General features: G+C 31.0%; 2 protein-coding genes across 2 annotated transcripts; one reads left to right on the forward strand and one right to left on the reverse strand.

The window, feature by feature from the left end:
- Positions 1 to 6,250: 6,250 nt before the first annotated feature.
- Positions 6,251 to 7,062, forward strand: LOC112284272 (uncharacterized). The gene is made up of 2 exons (XM_024523947.3): positions 6,251 to 6,644; positions 6,777 to 7,062. Exons 1-2 carry the CDS (start codon positions 6,338 to 6,340, stop codon positions 6,791 to 6,793), a joined length of 324 nt encoding a protein of 107 aa, XP_024379715.1. The 5' UTR covers positions 6,251 to 6,337; the 3' UTR covers positions 6,794 to 7,062.
- Positions 7,063 to 15,579: 8,517 nt separating this feature from the next.
- Positions 15,580 to 16,956, reverse strand: LOC112284810 (uncharacterized). Its single transcript, XM_024525066.3, has one exon. The coding sequence runs from the start codon at positions 16,712 to 16,714 to the stop codon at positions 16,202 to 16,204; it is 513 nt and encodes a 170-aa protein (XP_024380834.1). The 5' UTR covers positions 16,715 to 16,956; the 3' UTR covers positions 15,580 to 16,201.
- Between the last annotated feature and the right edge of the window lie 4,887 nt (positions 16,957 to 21,843).

Here is a 21,843-nt window from a genome sequence, read left to right on the forward strand (position 1 = left end):
AAGATTATTTATTGACTTGAAAAATAACAAATTTTGTCAAACCCCCTTTTTAGATATTTTCTTCTTATATCAAAAGAAAGAAATGTATCTTTTTATTAATGAAGAATGATTTTCTTGAAGTTGGAGCATTTTCATTTTTAAGCAATGAAATCAATATTTTTTAAATAAGTTTGATTAAATATGCTCTTTGATCCTCTTGATTATGATATTAAGAATAATTCTTTTAAGTTTCATGATACTACTAAGTTTGCATTAAAAAAAAATCTATTTTATTTCAAGAAATGATTATACATTTCAAAAGACAAAACACAATTACATATTCTTCAAGCTTGAATAACTTTCTAGTAGCCAAACATTTTGAATATGACAAAACTTTAGTTTTTTATCTCCTTAGTACTAAAAATACATAAAAATTTTAAACAAAGATAGAAAATCAAATGCAATCTTTTTTAAGTTAAAATTTTTTTATAGCAAAGATTTGTTATCTTTCATCTTGATTTTGATGGATGTTGTCAATAAAAAAATATAAACCTTCTTCATTGTATTTATAAAATTCTTACTTGGCTCCTATGTATGTTTACTAATAACATTTTCACACCAATGAACAAGATATTTTAACCTATTTTTGTGTTGCCTTGAGTCTAAGACTTCTTTAATCTCATATTCCTAGTTATTATGTACTTTCATAGGAAGAGGTCACATTTATTGTCTTCTCAATACATCTATTGTCTTGTATGGCTTAAAAAGAAATATATAGAATATACAATGAATCTTTATAGATTTTAATAGCTACAATCAATAAGAAACTAGATAATCTATTTATTTATATGAAATAATCAAAGTTTATAATAATAAAATTTGTTATATCAACAAATAGTCTTCATATTACAACAAAGTAATTATACCTTATTGCCAACCTGGAATTGAGGTTATTCCTTATAATAAGCATCTGCATTCATCTTTTGTCATTCTTGAGCTTCTTTTAGTTGTAACTTTATTTTTGCATGTAGCTTTGACAAACTATTTGTTAAGTCTTTTGCTGTAAAATTATCAACTTTTAAAAATTCAAAAGTATCAAATTGTGGATGATAATCATGATTAATAAAGTAAAGTATTTATTAAATAGAAAAATATAATATATTATTATAAATAAATTATGTTAATGATAAAAATAAAAATAAAAAAAATCTAATCAATGGCTAGCAGATTCAACTCAAGAGCCATCATTTGGTAACTTATTACATAAGATCTTGTAAATATCACAGCCTTTGAGATAATATAATTAACATAAAGACCTTTAAAAATGACATATTCTTCCTCAAATAGATAGTGAGATATAATGCATTTGATATCACGACCTTGGAAGAGACTTCCATTATTTGGTGATTCTATTAGAGGTAGGAACAATTTTCAATGGTTTTATAAATATTTTATTTGAATAAAGTTACAAAGGCTTCAATAATGATCAAATAATATATTAGTCTTTTTGCCTTGAAATGAGACATTATTGATGGTTGAAAGGACCTATCAACTACCTTCAAAAGAAACAAAGATTAGAATATGTAACAAATATAATTCACCACATCATGAACTTCTTCAACATGTGATCACTGCTCCTTATTGAACTTGACTTTAAAAGGGGAGATAATATTGCAAATATATGTATTTATTCTAATAACTATCTAGATATTATAAACAAATAAAAATATGTTAATTTAATAATATCTTAAAGAAAATCTTTCTAGATGATTCTTAGGCATGGTTTCACCTTTATACATATCTATAAGTGATTGATAGGTTAGAAAATTGGCCAATAAGTTAGCCATGAATCACACATATTGGTAGCTTGTGGTATAAGCTAATGATATAGTGCACATATAAAAAACTTGCCTTGTAAATTAAGATACCTATTGGAAGTGCTATAGAACATCAACATATAGCTTTTAGTTAGATAGTATATATGCAGGCAAGAGTGAAGCCTTCTTCACTGTTATCAATGCCTTTCTAATCATATTTCAAGACTTTTTAGTCTTCTTATCTTTACCAATAGTCATTCCAATTTCAATACTATATTAGTTTTAAGTAAATATCTATTATTTTTGAGTTACACAAGAGTGTATTGAATTTTTGGTTCTTTAAGATTCATGCCCTTGATAAAGATGCCACCTAACATAACTTAATTTTTAAGCTACCTACCTCATACGTCTATTAAGTTCTTAAAATATATTTTTTAAATCTATTATGATATAGAATATTCTTTATACATTCTAAAATATTTTTTATAAATTTATAATACATATATGATTATAATAGCATAATCATATTTAATAATATTAATTTTCTAAGTAGCTCCACTTTTATTCTTAAATAAAATTTATAATCATTTTTTACTCTAATAAGTAAATCATGTATAATTTTTTATTAATTTTTTATTTCTATCTAATTTAAATGAATATTAATATATAATTATTAAATTATAAAAAAATATAAAATAATCAATTAAAAATTAAAATAAAATATTTAATATAAAAAACATTTATATATTTTATTTAAAATTAAAAATACATAAATGATTTTTTAAAAATTTGTAGCTACTTTGATTATACATTATATACTTTTGTATACAAATTACATTCAAAGCTTAAGAAGATGTTCTAAGTTGGATTAATTCAAATTGAAATGAAATTCTTTATATTACAAAATTATTTGAGTATAATATTTATTTGATAAAGCTTCTTAGACCTATATAAGTATGTTGTATCGATGAATTTTTTAATGTGTGTATCTGCAATGCTAGCTTCAGTAGTTGATTGTACATATGTTCTTGTTGATGGAGTACCAAGATCTAATAAGTTCTTCTAACCTCATCAAAGATGGATCCAAGGCTATCCAAATTTGAAACTGCTCTTGTATTGCTTGAAATGCGTCAATGTACAAATCCAACTTCTAGTTCAAGCCATTGCATACTAAGAAGATATCAAAGAAGATAAAAATCATGCACTAATAATCACATTTTTGCTTTTATTTTATTCTATATATAAAAGCAACAAAGAAAGGCCATCATAGGTATAAAATCATGAAAATATTTAATGACATCCTCTTTTTTAGCATATTGAATATGTTGTGGGACTAAGTTGATTGCATAAAATAAGATCTATCTTATAACATCTATGAACAAATATTACTTACAGTAATGATTAATACAAATCTGTTTCATACTTGGTTGTACTTTGATTTCTTTGATGCGACTCTTAAAGGCTTAAAAATGTTGAATTTGAACATCTTAGATATCTTTGGTGGAGACTAATATGTAATTTTTTACCATAGAATTCATGCCTTTTGCTCAAGAGTTATTGACTTTCCTGAATTGTAATGCACAGTTAGTACATGCTTCCACAAAGCACTCTTTGTATATAATTAAGATTGTTTTAAGGTACTAAAGTGAAGCTAAAATACTCATATATAATTAAAAAATTATATTCTATTATTTGATAAAATTTTCAATTATTGGTAATTAAATAATATTTTTTTATAATTATTGAAATGATTTTCAGTCTTTGTCCATTCTAAAGTATTTTTTATAGTTTGCAAGGTCATTTTTTTTAATATGCCACATACAAAGAAGTAGTGTGGCAATCAAAAAGATTGTTGCTAGTACATTTATGAGAGTCAATTCATAATTGATTGTAATAGTTATTAATTTGATATTCTTTTAAATACTTACAAATTTTTCAAGTACCTATTGATAGTATATTTTAGGTTCTTCTTATATAAAGGCAACTGCAACAATGAAAGAAGTATTGAAATTGGTCATGCCAATAATATAGAACATCAATATATTGAATCAATTTATTTTATATATGCACTCTATAACTAGAGTGTAAAGATACTTACTAGCAAGCTTCACATATCTAGAATGTGTAAAAAATAAGGATGTCACTTGATCAACATTGTTGACATAATAGTCAAAGCAAAAGTTCTCATTTCAAAATTAATCCACAAGAAAAAAGGGTTATTAGATGACTATCAAATTCACCTTTTAAAATATATACTTTATTGTTCTGAATGGTCTTTGCTATTGCTTATGTATTTGGATTGACTTGTATTATAGTTAACAAGATAACCTTTGGAGTAATATTAGCAACAACCTTTTTTTGCATTACTTCATATTAATCATGCTATACATTAGGATGTCCAACCCTATTGCTCAAAAGGTTGTGATTGTACTCATATTTGGTGACTGTAAAGTACCAGAGTTTGTCCAACTTGCATCCATTAAATTAAAAGAGGTAATAAATCTTCTACATGGATCTTTTGTAAATTTACTTTGCATTTGTTGGATCATTTTGTAGATTGTACTTGCTTCTACAATCATAATTCAAAATAATCTTCTTTCACGTAGGAACAAAGTGTAGCATTGTAAGTACATAGCCTTGGATGTGAACAAACATTCTTACAAAGTACAACATCTCTTCTTATAATGCATGAAAAATCTCGAGTAAAGATAATATATTCAAGGATTTGAAGGCACTAGGATTTGAAGGTTGAGAGGTAATAGGATTTGGAGGTTTGAAGGTAATAAGGTTCAAGGGATTTGAGGGTACTAGGATTTGAGGGTTGAAAGGTATCAGGATTTGGAATTTTGAAGATAATAGGGTTCAAGGATTTGAAGATAGCAGGATTTGGAAGTTGACAATATTTGGAGGTTTGATGGTATACTTAGCATTGTAGTAGATGCTTTAGTTCAATCCAACAATCTTGTAGATAGGAGGGATGGAAATTCCATTTTGAAGGGTGTAGTCATATTGAGCATAGTAGGTGCTTTAGAAGCAACCGAAATAGCATATTGGGGGGTGTATTTAGCATTCCCCTATATTTATTCAGATTAATCCTTTGGAACTACAACGTTTTTGATGAAATACCATCTTTAAATAAAGTAACTACTTCAAATAAAACTATAATTACTTTATACCAATGTAATGTAATGTAAATTCTTTTGAGCAGCTAAAACGAGCTTCTACTCACAACAACCAATTTGTGTGGATAAGAAAGAAGCAGTTCACTCAAAACAACAAGCTCTTGTGCACAGGAAGCAAAAATTCTGTGCACAAGAAATGAGTATGTCTGCCCAACAGCAACGATTTGTACTTCTGTCCATGTGCTTCACAGACAAGTGTTCTGTGCAGAAGCATTGCTGTGCAGGAGGAATGAATGTCTCTTGCACCAGAAATGAGTCGATTTTGTACACAAAGAGTTGTTGTTGTTTATTATTTTATTATTAATCTTATTAATATTATGTGAGGCATTGGTTATCGTGGTTCACAAACAAATGTTTTGTACATAATTGTTTTTCGTGCGGAAGATAATACCGCGTGGAGGACAGAACAGAAGCAAGCAGAAAAGGAGCAATTGAACAAGGAAAGTGCCTGACAAAGGCCAAACCGCCATCCAGATATGGAGGAGGAGGAGGAAGAGGAGGGCAGAACCTGGAGGAGCGTTACTGCGGTGGGTGGGCAGGAGATATGGCACCCACTGCTCCATCACCAGAGGGGAGCAGCACCATCAATGCAAGGCTGCGCACTACCACCGCGCTTGCATCATCCCATTCTGTCACCCCACACATGAAAGGTTTACTCTCACGCGCTATGCATTGATTCCACCGTCGAGAACCGAGCTTCGTCTTGTGTGAAGATCAGTCCAAGTGGGGTCTTTCTCTCGCCACCACTCCACCGATTGGGACTGTCGCCGTTCAGTTGCGGTTATGACACCGATTCCTATCCACTAGCTCCAGTACGACGCGTCTGAAGCGCAGAGCAGTGTTGCACAGATGGCATCAGTGCTACGTCATGTACCGTGGCTCGCTCCAATAAGGGTTCATCCACTCGGGTTGCGGATTGTATGGGCTGGTTCGCTGTATGTTGTCATGCCCGGTCTGCTGCGGTTTGTAAGACCGTGGACAAGTGGGTCCCTCTCGCTGATCCGGTCTGCGACAATTCAACGCACTTAAAAGCCTGTTTTGCCACCAAGAGGTGGTGCAGGTGTTTTGCGACTTCTCTAATAGTATTGTTTTAGTTTATGATTTTGTATGGTGTCAGATATTTAGTTTGGGAGCTAGATCTGCTACAACGGTGATTGAGCAGATCGATGCTGTCAGCCTTAAGACTGAGGTATGAGTGTTCATTTCCGTGAATCGTCTTCTCCGAGCGCATATATACTTCCACTTCCGAGGCTTAAGTCGCGGCGCAGTGTCTTCTAGTCTTCTACAGTTGTCTCTCTCTTCGTTTCGAAGTTCTTGTTTCTGGACTCCTCTGAAGATAGTAAAGCAGCTGCTTTAGCGATGGCGATCATGGCGAAGAGTTTGGTGGCCTTTGTGGTTGTGTTGGCGATGGTGTACTGCGCGCATGCGCAGTGCCCTGCAGTGAACTCGTACATTTCTTGCAGGCCTGCGGTGACGACTGGCACAGCACCAACCGCGGATTGCTGCGCACATATCCAGACCGTGCTGGCCGGTGCTAACGGTCCCCAGTGCCTGTGTGATGCCTTGACCAGCAATCTCGCTAAGTCTATTGGGGTGAATTTCGAACTGGCATCCAAGCTGCCCCAGGAGTGCAGACTCAACTATATCCACAACTACAACTGCAAGGGTGCGTCATTCCATTCTTTTTCTTACACAATTTCCTGTTGGTTGCTGCTCGATTGAGTTTCCCACTGTTTATTCGTTAAAAGATCTCTTGCTATTCCTAACAATCAATATTACTGGTTCTGTTTACGTGCAGGTCACATTGTCCCTTGATTGCCATCTCGACTTCTTATCAAGACAGTCCTTGCTGGGATCGGAGCAGCACCCTGCTACATGAAGTGAAGTCAAATGGGGGCACTGCTGTATTCTTCCATGGCTAAGTGACTAGTCATTGCACACGGTAGTGTGTGTAAGAAGAGACGTAGTCTTTGCAGTTCAGTTATGAGATAAAGCCCCTAGACCGATGCTTGGAGGCTACTTTTCTTATTGAACCACTCGTGGTTGACGGAGAATAATTCCATGAGATTGAATTTTAAACACCAGCCAAAGCGATGAAAAACGAATAATTATATCTCTGTCCTCGTGGTTTGGAGTTCTTTGTATGTCGGTGAACACAATAGTTTTCTCACTGTATGCAAGTCCACAGCTTAGATGGTGCACACTTCCGTTATCCGAATGCTCTGGTGATTTCTTGTTTCAAAATCCAAGTACCCCGGTCATAACTATCCACGCATTATCATCATCGTGGTCTATCTTTAACACGTCGTTGTATGACTCATGGTGTTTAGATTTCTCTTAAGGTCCAGATAATCCAGTTCCAGTCTTTGTGGAATATCTGTGTTTCGCATCTCCATGTCGCTAATACTTATGGTGTAAGCTAAACGCGGACAAACATGCAGATATTACTCATTTCAGTGCCTTTCCTTACTTCACCAATAGCTCAGAAACGTAACTAATGTATGCAAAATAAACACATCTGAAGTCATGATATTAGCTCCTACATAGAATTGCATCAACAAATTTATGCATAATCCTAGTGAAATGGAGCTACAACTTCAAATGCTATAGGACAAATTAATACTTCGAATAATTTTCCATTTACATGTGTACTGGTAGTTATTTGAGATTGCAATCGTACAATTATCGAAATAGACGAAGTGCACTAAGCATATGATTCGCAGAATGAATATTACCTCGCATTACCTGACGATGTTCTGGGTGATGTGAATGATTCTGTAGTGCCTGAATATACTTTCTTTGATGCTGTCAAGTTTTGTAAGAGGATAATTGTCATCATTATATTGCATGATGCAATATTCATGAACTAAAATGACAATTGTTGTAGTTTGCACACAAATTTTTCATCTATTGGTTCCACGCTGAATTATAAATCAATATGTTGTTTATATCTTGACTCTTAGTTCCAATGTCAACAATAATTAAATGTGGTGTCAACATCTTTTACAATGAGAAGCATACCATTCCTTAAGGTTCTAGAAGAATTTTGTTACACCATAAGAGATACTTCAATTATTGAATCTTCTATTCATATGAATTCTATTGATTCAAAGATCATTACTGAACCTGTTTAAGTAAAATTTTAAATTGTCTTAGATGCAAATATCAAATCAGCAAAAACACTTCATACCATGTTTAATTATTGTTGACATTAGAACTAAAGGCCAATTTATTAATATGTTAAATAGTTGTGGAACCATCACACAATTTTTTATGTTTTTTATTTTTTTGTTAGTGTGGTAAGTAGAATTATTGAATATTTTTTAAATTGATTGATTTATTCATTTGTACATAATAATTTTATGGAACATTAATCAATTATTCTTTTTATTGGTACAATTATTTATTTTACTCTCACAGTTAAATGAAAAGGCAAAAATATGGGAAATTTTCTGTTGGATTGTCCTTTGTAACAATTAAATTGAAACAATTGCATAATAATTGAATAAGATAATTTTTAATAAAGAGATTAAAAAAATCAATATTTAGCAAATTTATGATGAATGAAGATAAAATAATATAATAAGAATAATAGATGTAAAAAAATAAAAATAACCAAGAATTCATTATATTATTAAAAATCATTTGAAAACTTAAAAAATATTATTAAAAAATTAATTTTATTTTTAAGAATTTTTTTAAATATATCTTTGAAATATCCTAAAATATTATGAATATCCTTTTATTTTTGATAATTTCTAATGTATCTCTTGCATTGTATATGAATACATATTATTATCAATGATTCTTGCATTATATAGTAATCGATATTACCAACAATGATTCTTATATTATATATGAACAAGTATCATTAGCAACTCCGCTTAATGATTATATTAACAAGTACCACTAAAGCTTGAATTCATGATCAAATATCATTTTCCATATTATGCTAGCTTAGGTTGATACTTTATGTAAAGATAGATCTAGTCACGGATTTGCACAAAAATGAGTATTAATTGAATCTGCATCAAAATAAATCATAATATTTTTAATAATTATTTAGAAGTAGTGATGAAATGATGATATGATTGTTTAAACATTGCTATATTTATAATATTGATAATATTGAATCATGTATTTTGATTCTATTTTATTAACCAACATGTACTTTCAACCATCTCACTAATTTATTCTCTATTTTTGATACTTATAGTTATAATTCTTAAGCATGTAATTCATGTGGCTCTACAATACATTTATTTTGCATCCATAGAAACTATTAGGTTGTTGGTATATACAAATCATGTGATTATAGATGACAATGCTCTTGATCCTAGGACTCTCCTGTCATAGTTATGTAGCTAAGACATACGTTAATTCACAAGAATCAAAAATCAAATGCTATTAGTAATAATTTTTTTATGATTTTTATATTGAAAGTTAAATTTTAATACTTATGTGATCATCAAACCAAAAATCAAAACAATCTAAAAATTATATATATTTAAATTTACCTATAAGCCATTGCTTAAAAAAATACAACTTTCAACCATATACTTATGATATACACCTTAAATAGTGCAACAAGACTTGATATATTAATATGGAAAGAATTGCATTACAATGGCTAGCAGCTAGTGTGAGGAAGAGAAGCTAAAGCCTAAGTGAAGGCATGAATCAATTACTTGAATATTAGGTGTAAAGCTTTCTAAAGGTATAATTACTATTCTTTAGAATTAACAAAGACTTTGGAGGATTCCATATTAAATCTTTGTGGTATTATGTGGTCTTTTTTTATTTTTATTTTTTATCAAGGTTCACTTTTAAATACCAAAACTTGCAACCAATGGTATTTTTAAGTTTATAATAAGTTCATTGAGAGAATTAATAAGAAAATATCAAAGTATTATTTTACTACATAGTATATAAAAAGTAAATCAAATCCAAGAATATGCAATATTATTTATTATATTTAATTTTATTTAAAATCATATACACGTGCATTCTAAGTGACCAAATTTAATTGCTTTCTATTAAGTGACCAAATTTAATTATTTTCTATTAAGTTTCAAAAGTAGTCTCATCAACATTACATTAAGCAATGCTTCAATCAAGGAACCAAATTGGTTTTTTGCATGTCAAGTAATTATGCCCAATATTCTTGGATTAGTTGCATCTAAATACTCTTTTAATTCTTTCAATATCTTGAATACAAATGTGACATTTTTTAAGGTAGTAATATGAATGTTGTATCAAGGATAGTAGGATCAAAGCAACATTGATTTTATAGTTATTTTTTTATCCAATACTTTGTTAATTATAAGAGCTCCCACAAGTTACATGTACATGTGCAATTCTATAAATCTAAAATATTAGATGATTGCTTTGATATGCATTCAAAGATAGTATTGAATAGAAAAATGATGCAATAGTCACTTGTAAGTATAAGTGACCATTTGTTCTTTTCTATTATATTAATTGATAATCGTCTAATAGTTGAATTTGCAATGGTACATTATTGTCATAGATATACATATGTAAACCAATAATTACTTATATAATTTAGATAATACTAGATAAAAGTATGTCAATTCTATAATATCTTCTATCGAAGCTTCCTAAAAACTTTATTGATGCTGCTTTGACTTTATAGGTGACTTTAATTGAATTTTTAGATTAGAAACGTGGTCAATAAGTTGGCCATGTGCCACACATGTTGGTAGCTTAAAGAACAAGCTAACTATGTGGCCTACACGTAGAAAACTTGCCTTGTAAGGTAAGGCATGTATCCTGCAAAGTCAACACATATTAGAAGTTCTATAAAACATTGCCATGTAGCTTTTACTTAGATAGTATATATAGAGGCAAGAGTGATGCCCTCTTTATTCTTATCAACTCCTTTCTTGCTTCTAGTTTAGATTTAAGAGTCTCTAGTTTCTTTGTCATTTAGCAATAGCCATTCTAATTTCTTTTTAATATATATACTACTTTATTTTTATTTTTTCACTTTATTTTTGACACAGATTTTCTAAGTTTATGCATTTTCTTCCAATTCATGTCCTTGACAATTATTCATTGTATTATATTATGAGTTGCTGCCAAAGTATTTCTAGCATTGAAATTAATCTCCTCTTATATCCTTTTAAGATCTATTAATTTAGAAATTTTGTAATATTTAAAATCATGTGGCTATATTGATTTCCATTAAGCTGTGACAATGTCTAATATTATGCTAGAGTATTTATTAAGTATTGTATAGCTTCTTCAAATACATCCTAATTTTTTTGAAAATTTGATATTGAAATCTAAAAAAATATTTGCACTTGCTACTACTTAGAGATGGCATATAAGCATTGGATTTTTGAAATGTCATTATTAATTCTTAACTAAATGGTGCACTAAAAATGTGTATTTGCATAGTAGAAATACATTGTTGACAACATCAATGATATCTTTTTGTTGATTAGACAAAATGTGAATTTTGGAAGATTGTAATATAATAGACAATATGCAAGAATTATTGCTTTCATCCATCACATGAACCACAACCAATAGTCATTGATTTAAACATTTGTAATATTAAATAGAAAATAAAATAATTATTTCTTTGAAATAATTATTATAGCAACAAGAAAATGTCCCACTTTTTTTTTTTTTGAAAGAGTCTTATCTATGTCAATGACATGTCTACAATGTTATAAGCCATATAAGCTAGCATTTTAGGCAAAAATACAAAAGAAAGCAATTTTGTTCATCAACTTCTAATTTTGTAATGCTCTTAAGATTCTTTGTTTTTTTTTAGTCATAGTATGCTTTTAGGTTTATATTGTTATCTTTATAGGAATCAATTAGCTCAAAAGTAATGTTTCCCTCTTCTATACTAGACAATCAAGTAGGATATTGTAACTCCTTCATTACATCAAATATTATTTTTTATGCAATTGAAATGCTAGCAATGCATATGTCTTCAAAGATAAATATCCAAATAATAAATTCACTTGTACATATCTATTGAGATTGTAGCATATGTAGTTTCTAATTGCAAGTATCAATACAATATTTTACAATGTATCTCATTTGATTGGACTTGATAAAAGATGTTTCAAAATGGTTGTTGATTGCATTACAATAAATATCTTACTTTAATGTATTACTACTTAGGAAAACAACACCCATAGTATGACACATGATCATTCTAAATTCAAAGGTGATGTATGCATGCTTGCATATGCCTAATCATATATAAAATCTACTTATGAATAAACACTACATAATTTCACTAAATCACTTACACAAAGATAATCAAATTTGACTTTCAATATAGAAATCATAAAAAAATTATTACTTATAGTATTTGATTTTTTATTCTTATAAATTAGTGCATGTCTTGGCTACATAATTCTAATAGTAGAGGCCTAGGTCCAAAAGCATTGTCATCTATAATTACATGATTTATAAACACTAACAACCTGATAGTCTAAAGATTTGTGTAAAGTCATGTATTAGTACATATCAACATCAATGCTTGATTCCGAACTTCATGAAGTCTCCAACCTTGATTTTGATTCAAATCTTATTCTCAATGGAATTGCATTGTACATTTGCTTAATTCAAGCACATCATGTGTTTGTCAATCCATAGATGCAAAATTAATGAATTGTAGAGTAATGTGAAGCATGTCCTTAAGGCTTATAGCTACAAATGTCAAAAACGGGGAATCAATTGATAAGATAGTTGGAAGTACTTTTTGGTTAATGCAATAGAATCAAAACACATGATTTAATACTATCAATATTACAAATGTAGCAATATTTAAACAATTGTATTATCATCCTACCACTACCTAAAAAGAATTGCAAAAAATGTTATGATTTATTTTGATGCAGATTCAATTAATACTTACTTTTGTACAAACTTGCAACTAGGTCTATCTTTATTCAAAGCATCAACCTAAGCTAGCATGACACAGAAGATGATGTTTGATCATGAATTCAAGCTTTGGTGGTATTCATTAGTATGATCATTAAGCGGAATTGCCAATCATACTTGTTCATATATGATACATAAATCATTGTTGGTAATATCCATTAATATGCAATATAAGAATCATTGGTAATAATATATGTTCATATACAATGCAAGATATGCATCAGAAATTATCAAAAGTAAGAGGATATTTATAATATTTTAGGATACTCCAAGGATAAATCTGAAATTTTTTTAAGTTTTAAAGGTTAAATTTTTAATATGATATACTTTTGATATTCTTTTATTGTATATAAAATCGTTATTTAAAAAAAAGTAAATAAAACAAAATTACTAAAAATAATTAGGGTCTAAAATTCTTGGTTAATCACAATTAGTTATTTAGTGTGAATTTTTTATTATAAAATTAGAATAAAATTAATAGCCATATATGTTATGTAGTAAAATATTTTTTTGTTATTTTATATTATAACATTAAAATTTAAAATGCCAACTAGCTTTCAAACATGCTCAAAACAATTTATTTGTTGACATATGTAAATATTTCTAATATTTGTTTTAAATGTCTAGAAAAACATTTATGCCTTACAAAACTTTATTCAAGAGTTCTCACAATTTTTATTAAAATTCTGAAATATTTCTATTTAAACTGTTTACAATTGATTCTTTAAAATACTATATAAAACATATTGATTATAAAAATAATTCTAAATCAGCTTTCACTCAAATACATTCATAGATATTTTACTTATTTTTGTCATAAATATAGCCAATTACTATATTTTTTTTCATGTAAAATAAATTGCTACATAAAGTATTATATATATATATATATATATATATACACTCACACACATATTTTTTTTATTCCTTTTATTTTATTAAACATCAATTAGATCATAGTATGTTATTAAGAAAACTTGTTTAAAAAGAAAAAACAACAGAAACAAGAAGTAAGTGTATAAAATACCAAAATTAGACATTTCTTTTATAACACATCCTACTTCTTATGTTGTATAATTATCAACTAATATTTAGATAAAATATTTACTATAATTATCAATATATGAATAACCAAGAGATATATATATATATATATATATATATATGTACAATTTAGTATTTTAAATCAATTTAAAATGGTATGATTGTTATTTGCTTTCTATATTATATCTAAACATGTTTTATGTTGGATGTAACAACCTTGCTAAGCATAGATTAACTATGTTTTATTTTTATATTTTTGCATTAGCTTAAGTAAATTTTTTTCATAAAAAATAAAACGATAAAAAATGGATAATACACTCATAATACACTCATATACCATCTTTTATTACCACAACTCTTCTAGCCCTTTTGTCTCTTTCTTTGTAAACATGATTCTTGTTTAGTTTGTCTTCATAGTTTCTACATATTTTTGCCAATATATACAACAACAATCAAACTAAATAACATTTGATTAATAAGTTGTTAGAACTTTGACATAGAAGTATTAGGCTAGTGCATTAAAAAGATCAATGTTAATTTATACACAAATAGACAATAAGAAACCTGGAGATTATAATTTTTAAGTTTTGAAAAGATTCTTTGTAATACTTGTATTTCTAGATACAATAATATTTCAAGATATGTATATATAGATCATAAAATTGTGCTTACCCAAATTCAATCAACAAAGATATCTATATCTATATATATATATATATTTATATGTGTGTATATACATATGTATATGTATATTTTTCTTTTTATGTTTTTGCTGACTGAATATTTATAGGAATCTTCTCAACATCGAGAAGTATTAAGTTTTGGTTAATTATCTTAGTCATTTTGGTCAATTTGTAGTTTTAATCGTTGTGATGTTAAGGTGATGTGTACGACTTTTTGTAATTAAAAATAGGTAGAGCAGCTATTATCCTTATTTTATGCTGAATGATAACTATGTCTTGATGAATGCGAAGTTTGTCTAGATCAATGTTCATAATCTCAACGTCAATCTCATTGTCAAGAATACAGACTTCCTTACCTTCTTGCTCCGACATAGAACGCTAAGGTGCACGATTCTGTTAAATTTGATATTTAGTGAATTTATATGTGATTGTGCAATGGGATAGTGAATTGGTATGTGCAGTTGAAATTATTCAACGTATATTCGCCTCGCTCTGACATAGTGTATACCATACAGGTGTAGAAGATTTTTCAACATGTGTACAAAAAGAGTGCGAGTGTTAGATATTTTCATTCACATGGCAACTGGTAGAATGAGACACATTTGGGTTCACTAAATATTGTGTCTTATGATAAGGAAGGTTTGTGTCATAAGAGAGTGAGCTTGCAATGTGTAAGTGACAATTGGTAGAACACGTGGAGAAAAAAAAAGTAATACATTGTATGAAAGCATGCTACTTCGTGAAATATTTTGAGTATCCCGTTGGCAACATCTTCCGCAGAACTGTGAGTTTCAAATATGTCAATATTTTACTCCCAGAGGAAGATCAGCGTGTCATTATTTCACAATGGAACGGAATAAAAATAGATAGAAAACGATACACTTGGGAAATTCACAGTATACATTCATGAATACCCATAGCCAGAAGACTGAGGTCTCGAAGTATTGTTTCAGAAGTTTCAAATCTTCGTATAAGAGACACATGAACAATGTCCGAAAAAAGAACTCACAGGTATCATGTCGTTCCAGCGTTCTAAGTTTCACCTTAGATAAAATACAGAACGACTCTGCCAGAAAGAGCTAAAGCCCCGCCGGAAGTTCATCCTACTACAGTGAGACCAAAATCTTAAGACATCCTTACAAGAAACAGATCAGAACGAGCTCAAGGCAAAAAAATATCAGAGTACCACGGGTGGTTATCCTACTTCAGGAACAGTGAAGGACGATCCGTTGCTCTGCACTGCAGAAAGAGCACAAAAACAAACAAGTAACAAGAAACAAGTCGACAAACATGTCGCCACTAACGCGACCTGCAGGCAGGTCCAGCGACCCCCGCAGAAAGGACAGTTAAATCTCAAGTGGCTTTCCCCAGTGAACAGTTGCATCTCTCCCGGCCCCAAACAGTAAAATCCTTCAGTGTCTTTCCCTTCGGCAACCCCCTTGCAGTAGTCTTGTCACCAGTTATCCGATCCGAGACCCGCAGATTTCCGAGCGCAGAGCGTCATCCATTCGTGAATCCGGAATGTTACTTAAACCACCAGAGGCTTCAACCACCTTTGACGGCTCTAATAATCGCTCTGGCGTTCGATCCTCCAGTTCCCGGAACCCCCGCCACCTCCGCGACCTCCATAACCACTGCCACCACCTCCGCGGCCTCCGTAACCACCACCGCCTCCACCCTCACGATCTCCATAGGACGGGCGACTTCCGTACCCACCACCACCACTCCCACCGTAGCTACCACCACCTCCACCATAGCCGCCACCACCTTCACGGCGTCCACCACCGCCTCCTCCGTAGCCACCACCTCCACCGCCGCCTCCTCCACGGGACTGCGCTTGGTTCACAGTGATGTTACGCCCGTCCAACTCCTTTCCATTCATTTCTTTAATAGCTTCGTTCATGGCGTTCTCGTCAGCAAACGTGATGAAACCGAACCCGCGAGACCTTCCAGTTTCCCTGTCGGAGATTACCTTGCTCTGAATAACATCTCCGAAAGGACGGAACGCTTGCTCCAAACGGTCGTCGGTGGTGGCCCAAGCCAGGCCCCCGACGAAGCACCTAAATTCTTCTCCCATCTTGATAGTATGAAGTGTTCGAAAAAAACGGACAAGTAACAAAGAGGCGCAGGGTGAACCCTGAATGCCTCGGAGATCAGAGAAAAGGAGACCAGAGTAGAGGCAAGAGAGTGCAATGAGAATAGGGCTGCGGGCACGAGATTATGAGGGGTGCGGGGAGCAAGCCATGCCCACGCACGACTTTCGGTAGTTGGCAGATTTCTGCGGTCGGGAGGCTCCACCGTCCGGTGGTCGCGGCACCGATTACGTCCGATGCGTTGAGAGCATCCTGGCCGTGCGATATGTACCCTTCAGCAGTGAGATATTTTGAAGGTCCGGTCGTGGACAAAAAGTGGAGGGGGACTCTAGGAAAGGTCTAGATTCCTAAATTTTATTATGTAAGAAAGGGAAAGTGAAGCACAGCCAGCGAGCGAGCGAGCGATCGTTCGGGTTCCTTCTAAGTTAACGACCATGAGTGGTGACAAAACAGTTGAGCTCCTTTTCCCACCTGCCATCGGTGAACTTTCGAAAACTCATATACTCGCCTTTAGTTCCTTCAATACTGGTAAAGAGTAGAGGATAGAATCAATCCCACGATGCCTCATGACACGTAGGTTTGGTATCAGGTATGGTTTTTGGTCCGGCCCGAGCCTCTTCTTCCTCCGAAGCTAACCCATGCTTATCGACAAGGTCCAAGTGGAATTTGCGTTTGGGACAAAGAGGCATGGGGAGAGGTGTGGGTACTTGTGGCCCTTTTTCCCCAGTTGGCCGTTGCACCCCCCCTGGCTCGGCAAACCTCGTCATCCACACACGAGGCATCTCTGATCATTGTGTGACTCACTTCCTCATCAGCACAATGGATCTAGGCTATTTGTAGATTCCTAGCGGTTCTCCACGTCATTGTTATACCGTCCTGGCTACCAGACTTCGGTCTTTATGTCTATTCAGCTGCCAGCTGGGATCTTGGAGGGGTTCTCATTTGCGGACGTGGACGAACCCCCTAACCCATTCGCTTCTTGGCTTTCCTTCTGCTTTCTTGCTTGCGCTTAATTTCCTTTGGGACCGCTCCAGTGCAGGACTCGTCGTCTGTTCGTTGGAGCGCGTCTGGATGAGAACATCCATCCACTCTAGCTGTTCTTTTTTATTTGACTTTCAATAAGGAAACACTCAATAACACCTAAAATAACTGCATTATTCAAATAAAAAAATTACAAGCAAACTGGTTGACTTTGAAGTTGTTGTTTATATATTCCTTTAGTTATTTATGAACTAGTTTCCTATTTCATGTTTTATTTTTAGTTTTTTTTTAATTTTTAATATAATTTTTTAAAGTTTACAACATAACCGATGTGGTAGAACTTTTGTGTGTTACTTTTTACTGAACACTACAATAAAATAAACATATTTATAATCATCATAAATTTTAATGACATTTCTCTTGTACCAAAACATCTTACGTAGAATACCATGTTTGAAATGAATTTCCTGACGTCAAGTTTCTCCACTACCATCACTACAAATTGTGATGCTCTCTTAAAAGTTTTGAACATCACACTAGTTAGTTATTCAATGTTAACAATTTAAATTAAGTTAAATACAATCCAAGATGTGTAAAACAAATGTAGAAATCACTCACATCACTCAGAATTTTCATTTGGTAATCTGGATGTTGATGTTTATTCCTCACAGAGATGGTGCAGTTTCATTCCATGTACCTCCACGACAGTTATTTCAGTCATTACTGATTAGATGTATCATCCAAGTGGAGACAAGCTCTCTATGCAGGGTATAGATTCCATATATGTACAATACACCTACATAAACGAGGGTCATGGGATCCTGGTGATCGACAAAACACGTGGCATGCGATATTCTTTTGGAGGTAAGACTACATCGCTGCATTTGGTCTCATGAAAAGAGGCGGCGGAGGCCAAATTGCAGCAGCACCGAAATGTAGTTATTCAGCACAGTTTTTGGACACCCAACGCCACCTATCTCTAGGCACCTAAAATCTAAACTCACCCCACACGAGGCATTATCCACGACATCGGTATATATTCGGAGGAAATTTTGTCATCACTTACTTTTAAAGTAGTTGAGGGTGTGGGGGGGGGGGAGGTTGGGCCGGGTCGGGTCGGGCGAGGATGGAGACAGCATCGGATTCCTTGAATGGCAGGGGAGTCCTATGCAAGGCATGAATGCTGCTGCCATGCTATATCTATATCTAGATAACTTGCTGGACACTGAATCTGGTGTGGGAGATATTTTTGTTATTTGTTGTTGCTATTATTATGATTATTATGCTTATCTTCCTTTACCCCAATTGTACACATTCAAGTGCTGACTGGTCTGATGGAGGGTTTTGTCATAACTCTGCCAGAGTGAGGGGGTGTACTTGTGTGTGCAGAGTACTTCGCGCTCAGGGGTCTTCGTCGTGGGCCTAGTCTATGTACTCTTGAAGACTTCAACGGGAACTGTGGAGCTAGGGAGAGAGTGAAGGCGATGTTTTGGATTGTTGAAATCAAATAATTTATTTGTTGGTATTTAAATTTTCGGGAATATACATATATATATATATATATATATACACATAACTTGAGACGTGTATAAATGTAGGATGTTGCTAATGTCACCACAATTTTGGCTACTACCATCACAATTTATTGTTAATATGGTTTTAATTATTTTTTAAATTTCAATTAATTTTAATTTCTATATAATATCAAAAAAAATATTGGAGATATCAAAAAAATTATTAAAATAATATTCATTAATTTTTTATTTATTTTTAGATAGGTGGCATGTTATGAATGTAAAAGCAAAAATTGTGGTGGCATTAGCGATATCTTATGTATGTATGTATTTGAAGAAAGAATAAAAATATATTAAATTTTGGCCTTTAAAGAGTATTTGATAAATAATACAAAAAAACAATATAATGTTTTTTAAATACATTTAAAGTAGTTTCTCATGTAATGCTTAAAAAAATGACATTCAAAAACTTCACCAATGACATGATTTTGAGACTAGATACATACTAAAGAATAGTAGCAAAGCTCAAATCTAAAGCATAAAAATGCCACAAAAGTGTGTGTATCTTTGCAAAAGTAGCTCAAATTGCACTTCATAATCTTCTACATATCATTTGTATAATGTAGAATCTTCCATTGGTTTATTGAAAGGAAACAACTTTTTTCATTTTTATTTGATTTTTTATTTGATTTTCCAATATATTTTTGTAATTTTATTATCAATGGTACAACATCTATAACTACATATGCAAAGAGAGTCCAAGGCATCTCCAACAATAACAATACATTATACAACTAAGAGAAGTCTACTATCTAAGATTCAAATTTTAATCTAGCAATGGACATGTTAGAAGAGCAAACTCTACTTAATTCCTTTCATCATTATCAATATAGTGACCACTCATACCTTACTCATTAGATTGCAAGTTACTTACAAAGTTACTTTGGTTTATTAATTTAAATTATCCTTTCAAAGTGGAAATAGACTAGGAACTTGTGCAAAAGAAAGTAAAAAAACTTTTATGCATTATCATTATTGTTTGCTTTACATATAACAAATATAGAGATAATGGTCTTGAAGTATGTTAAGTATTTCTAAAATAAATAACCAAAGGCTTTGTATATATATATATATAAATAAAAAAATAAATATATTTAAAAATATTCTAAAAAGAGTAATCTTGGTGGATTTTAATTTTATTGTCTTATAATTTAAAGATTATTTTTGCACCTTTTAATCCTAAATTATAACTTTAATACTATAATTATATAAAATCTCTTCCTAAATAGAATCAACGAAAACTTCAAAAGAAATTGTTTCAATTGTATTAGACATTTGCACCAAGTTTGAAAACATTGTAGGTTTAAAAAGTATATATTTTTGTAAAATAAACCTTATATATACTTTGTAGGATTATAAATAAGATAAAATATAGTGGATTAGTAAAAATAATATTATAAGTATCTTTAGGTATAACTTTAGAATAGCTTTAGCAAAAATTATTTATAAAAACTATAGATTGATACATGGAGAAGAATAATTATGAATTTAGATCATAATTAACTCTTAAGACACAAAATTGCATATCTACAACAATGATAGGATTTTTTTTAATGATTAAAAAAATAATTCAAGAATAAACTTCATAAGATTGGATAAACGTTAGATTAGAGTGATTTGGATGGATATTGAATTTGTAAGAGCTTTACAAAGTCAAGGTTATTTTAGGTGATTTGAAATTTTGTGAAATAAAAAAGGTTTATATTTGAGATAATTTTGTAAGCATTCTAGCAGATCAATAAGTAAAAATTTATAGGATTAAGAATCTTTTTTAAAATGTATCATTTTATAAATTTAAAATTAATTAAAATTATTTCAAGAATGTTTAGTTTTTTTGTTTTTGACAATAGACATTCTATTTTTAATATTATACTATCTTTGAATAAATATCTATTTTTTTAAGTGATATAAGAAGATATTGATGTATGGTTGTTTGTGATTTTTGTCTTTGATATAGAATTATATTATATCTTATCTTTTCTTAATAGATGTATTAAAAAAAATGGTTTATTATATTACTTATGGGATAATAAAAGAAAAAAATAAAGGTTTTTGTAAGACTGAACAAGTTTTATTTAAGCTCCCATTTTTTTCATAATATTAAATTTTATATTGCTAAACAAGAAAAAATAGTATATTATTTGATCACCTTTAAGTTGAATTTATTTTTCAATTGAAAAATATAAATGTAAATCATCTAACTTCAATATGATTATTTATTAGTAAAAAAATCATTGAATCTTTCAACATATTAATGATATATGGTCTTGTTATAATATTACATATTTTAAATTTTTTCTTGTAAAATTTTATATGTCTTTATTTAATATTTTGTAAAAAATAAATATTTTTGTAAAAAAAATAATACATCAAATTATAAAATCAATTAAAAAAGCCCTACATCTTTCTTCACACATATGTTTAAGATATGTTCAAATATTTTTCAATCAAATTAAAGATTTGCAACTAGAAAGGAAGTCAATACTTACTTAGATTAAATAGAGAAAGATTGAAGATAATTCTAACAAAGATTTCTATGCAAAGATTAAAAATAAATA

Source organism: Physcomitrium patens, chromosome 7 (genome assembly GCF_059467195.1).
Source record: "Physcomitrium patens ecotype Gransden chromosome 7, ASM5946719v1, whole genome shotgun sequence".
NCBI classification, from domain to species: Eukaryota; Viridiplantae; Streptophyta; class Bryopsida; order Funariales; family Funariaceae; genus Physcomitrium; species Physcomitrium patens.

Excerpts from the sequence above, each read along its gene's own strand:
- LOC112284272 (XM_024523947.3), top strand. The coding sequence starts at position 6,338 with ATGGCGATCATGGCGAAGAGTTTGGTGGCCTTTGTGGTTGTGTTGGCG.
- LOC112284810 (XM_024525066.3), bottom strand. The coding sequence starts at position 16,714 with ATGGGAGAAGAATTTAGGTGCTTCGTCGGGGGCCTGGCTTGGGCCACC.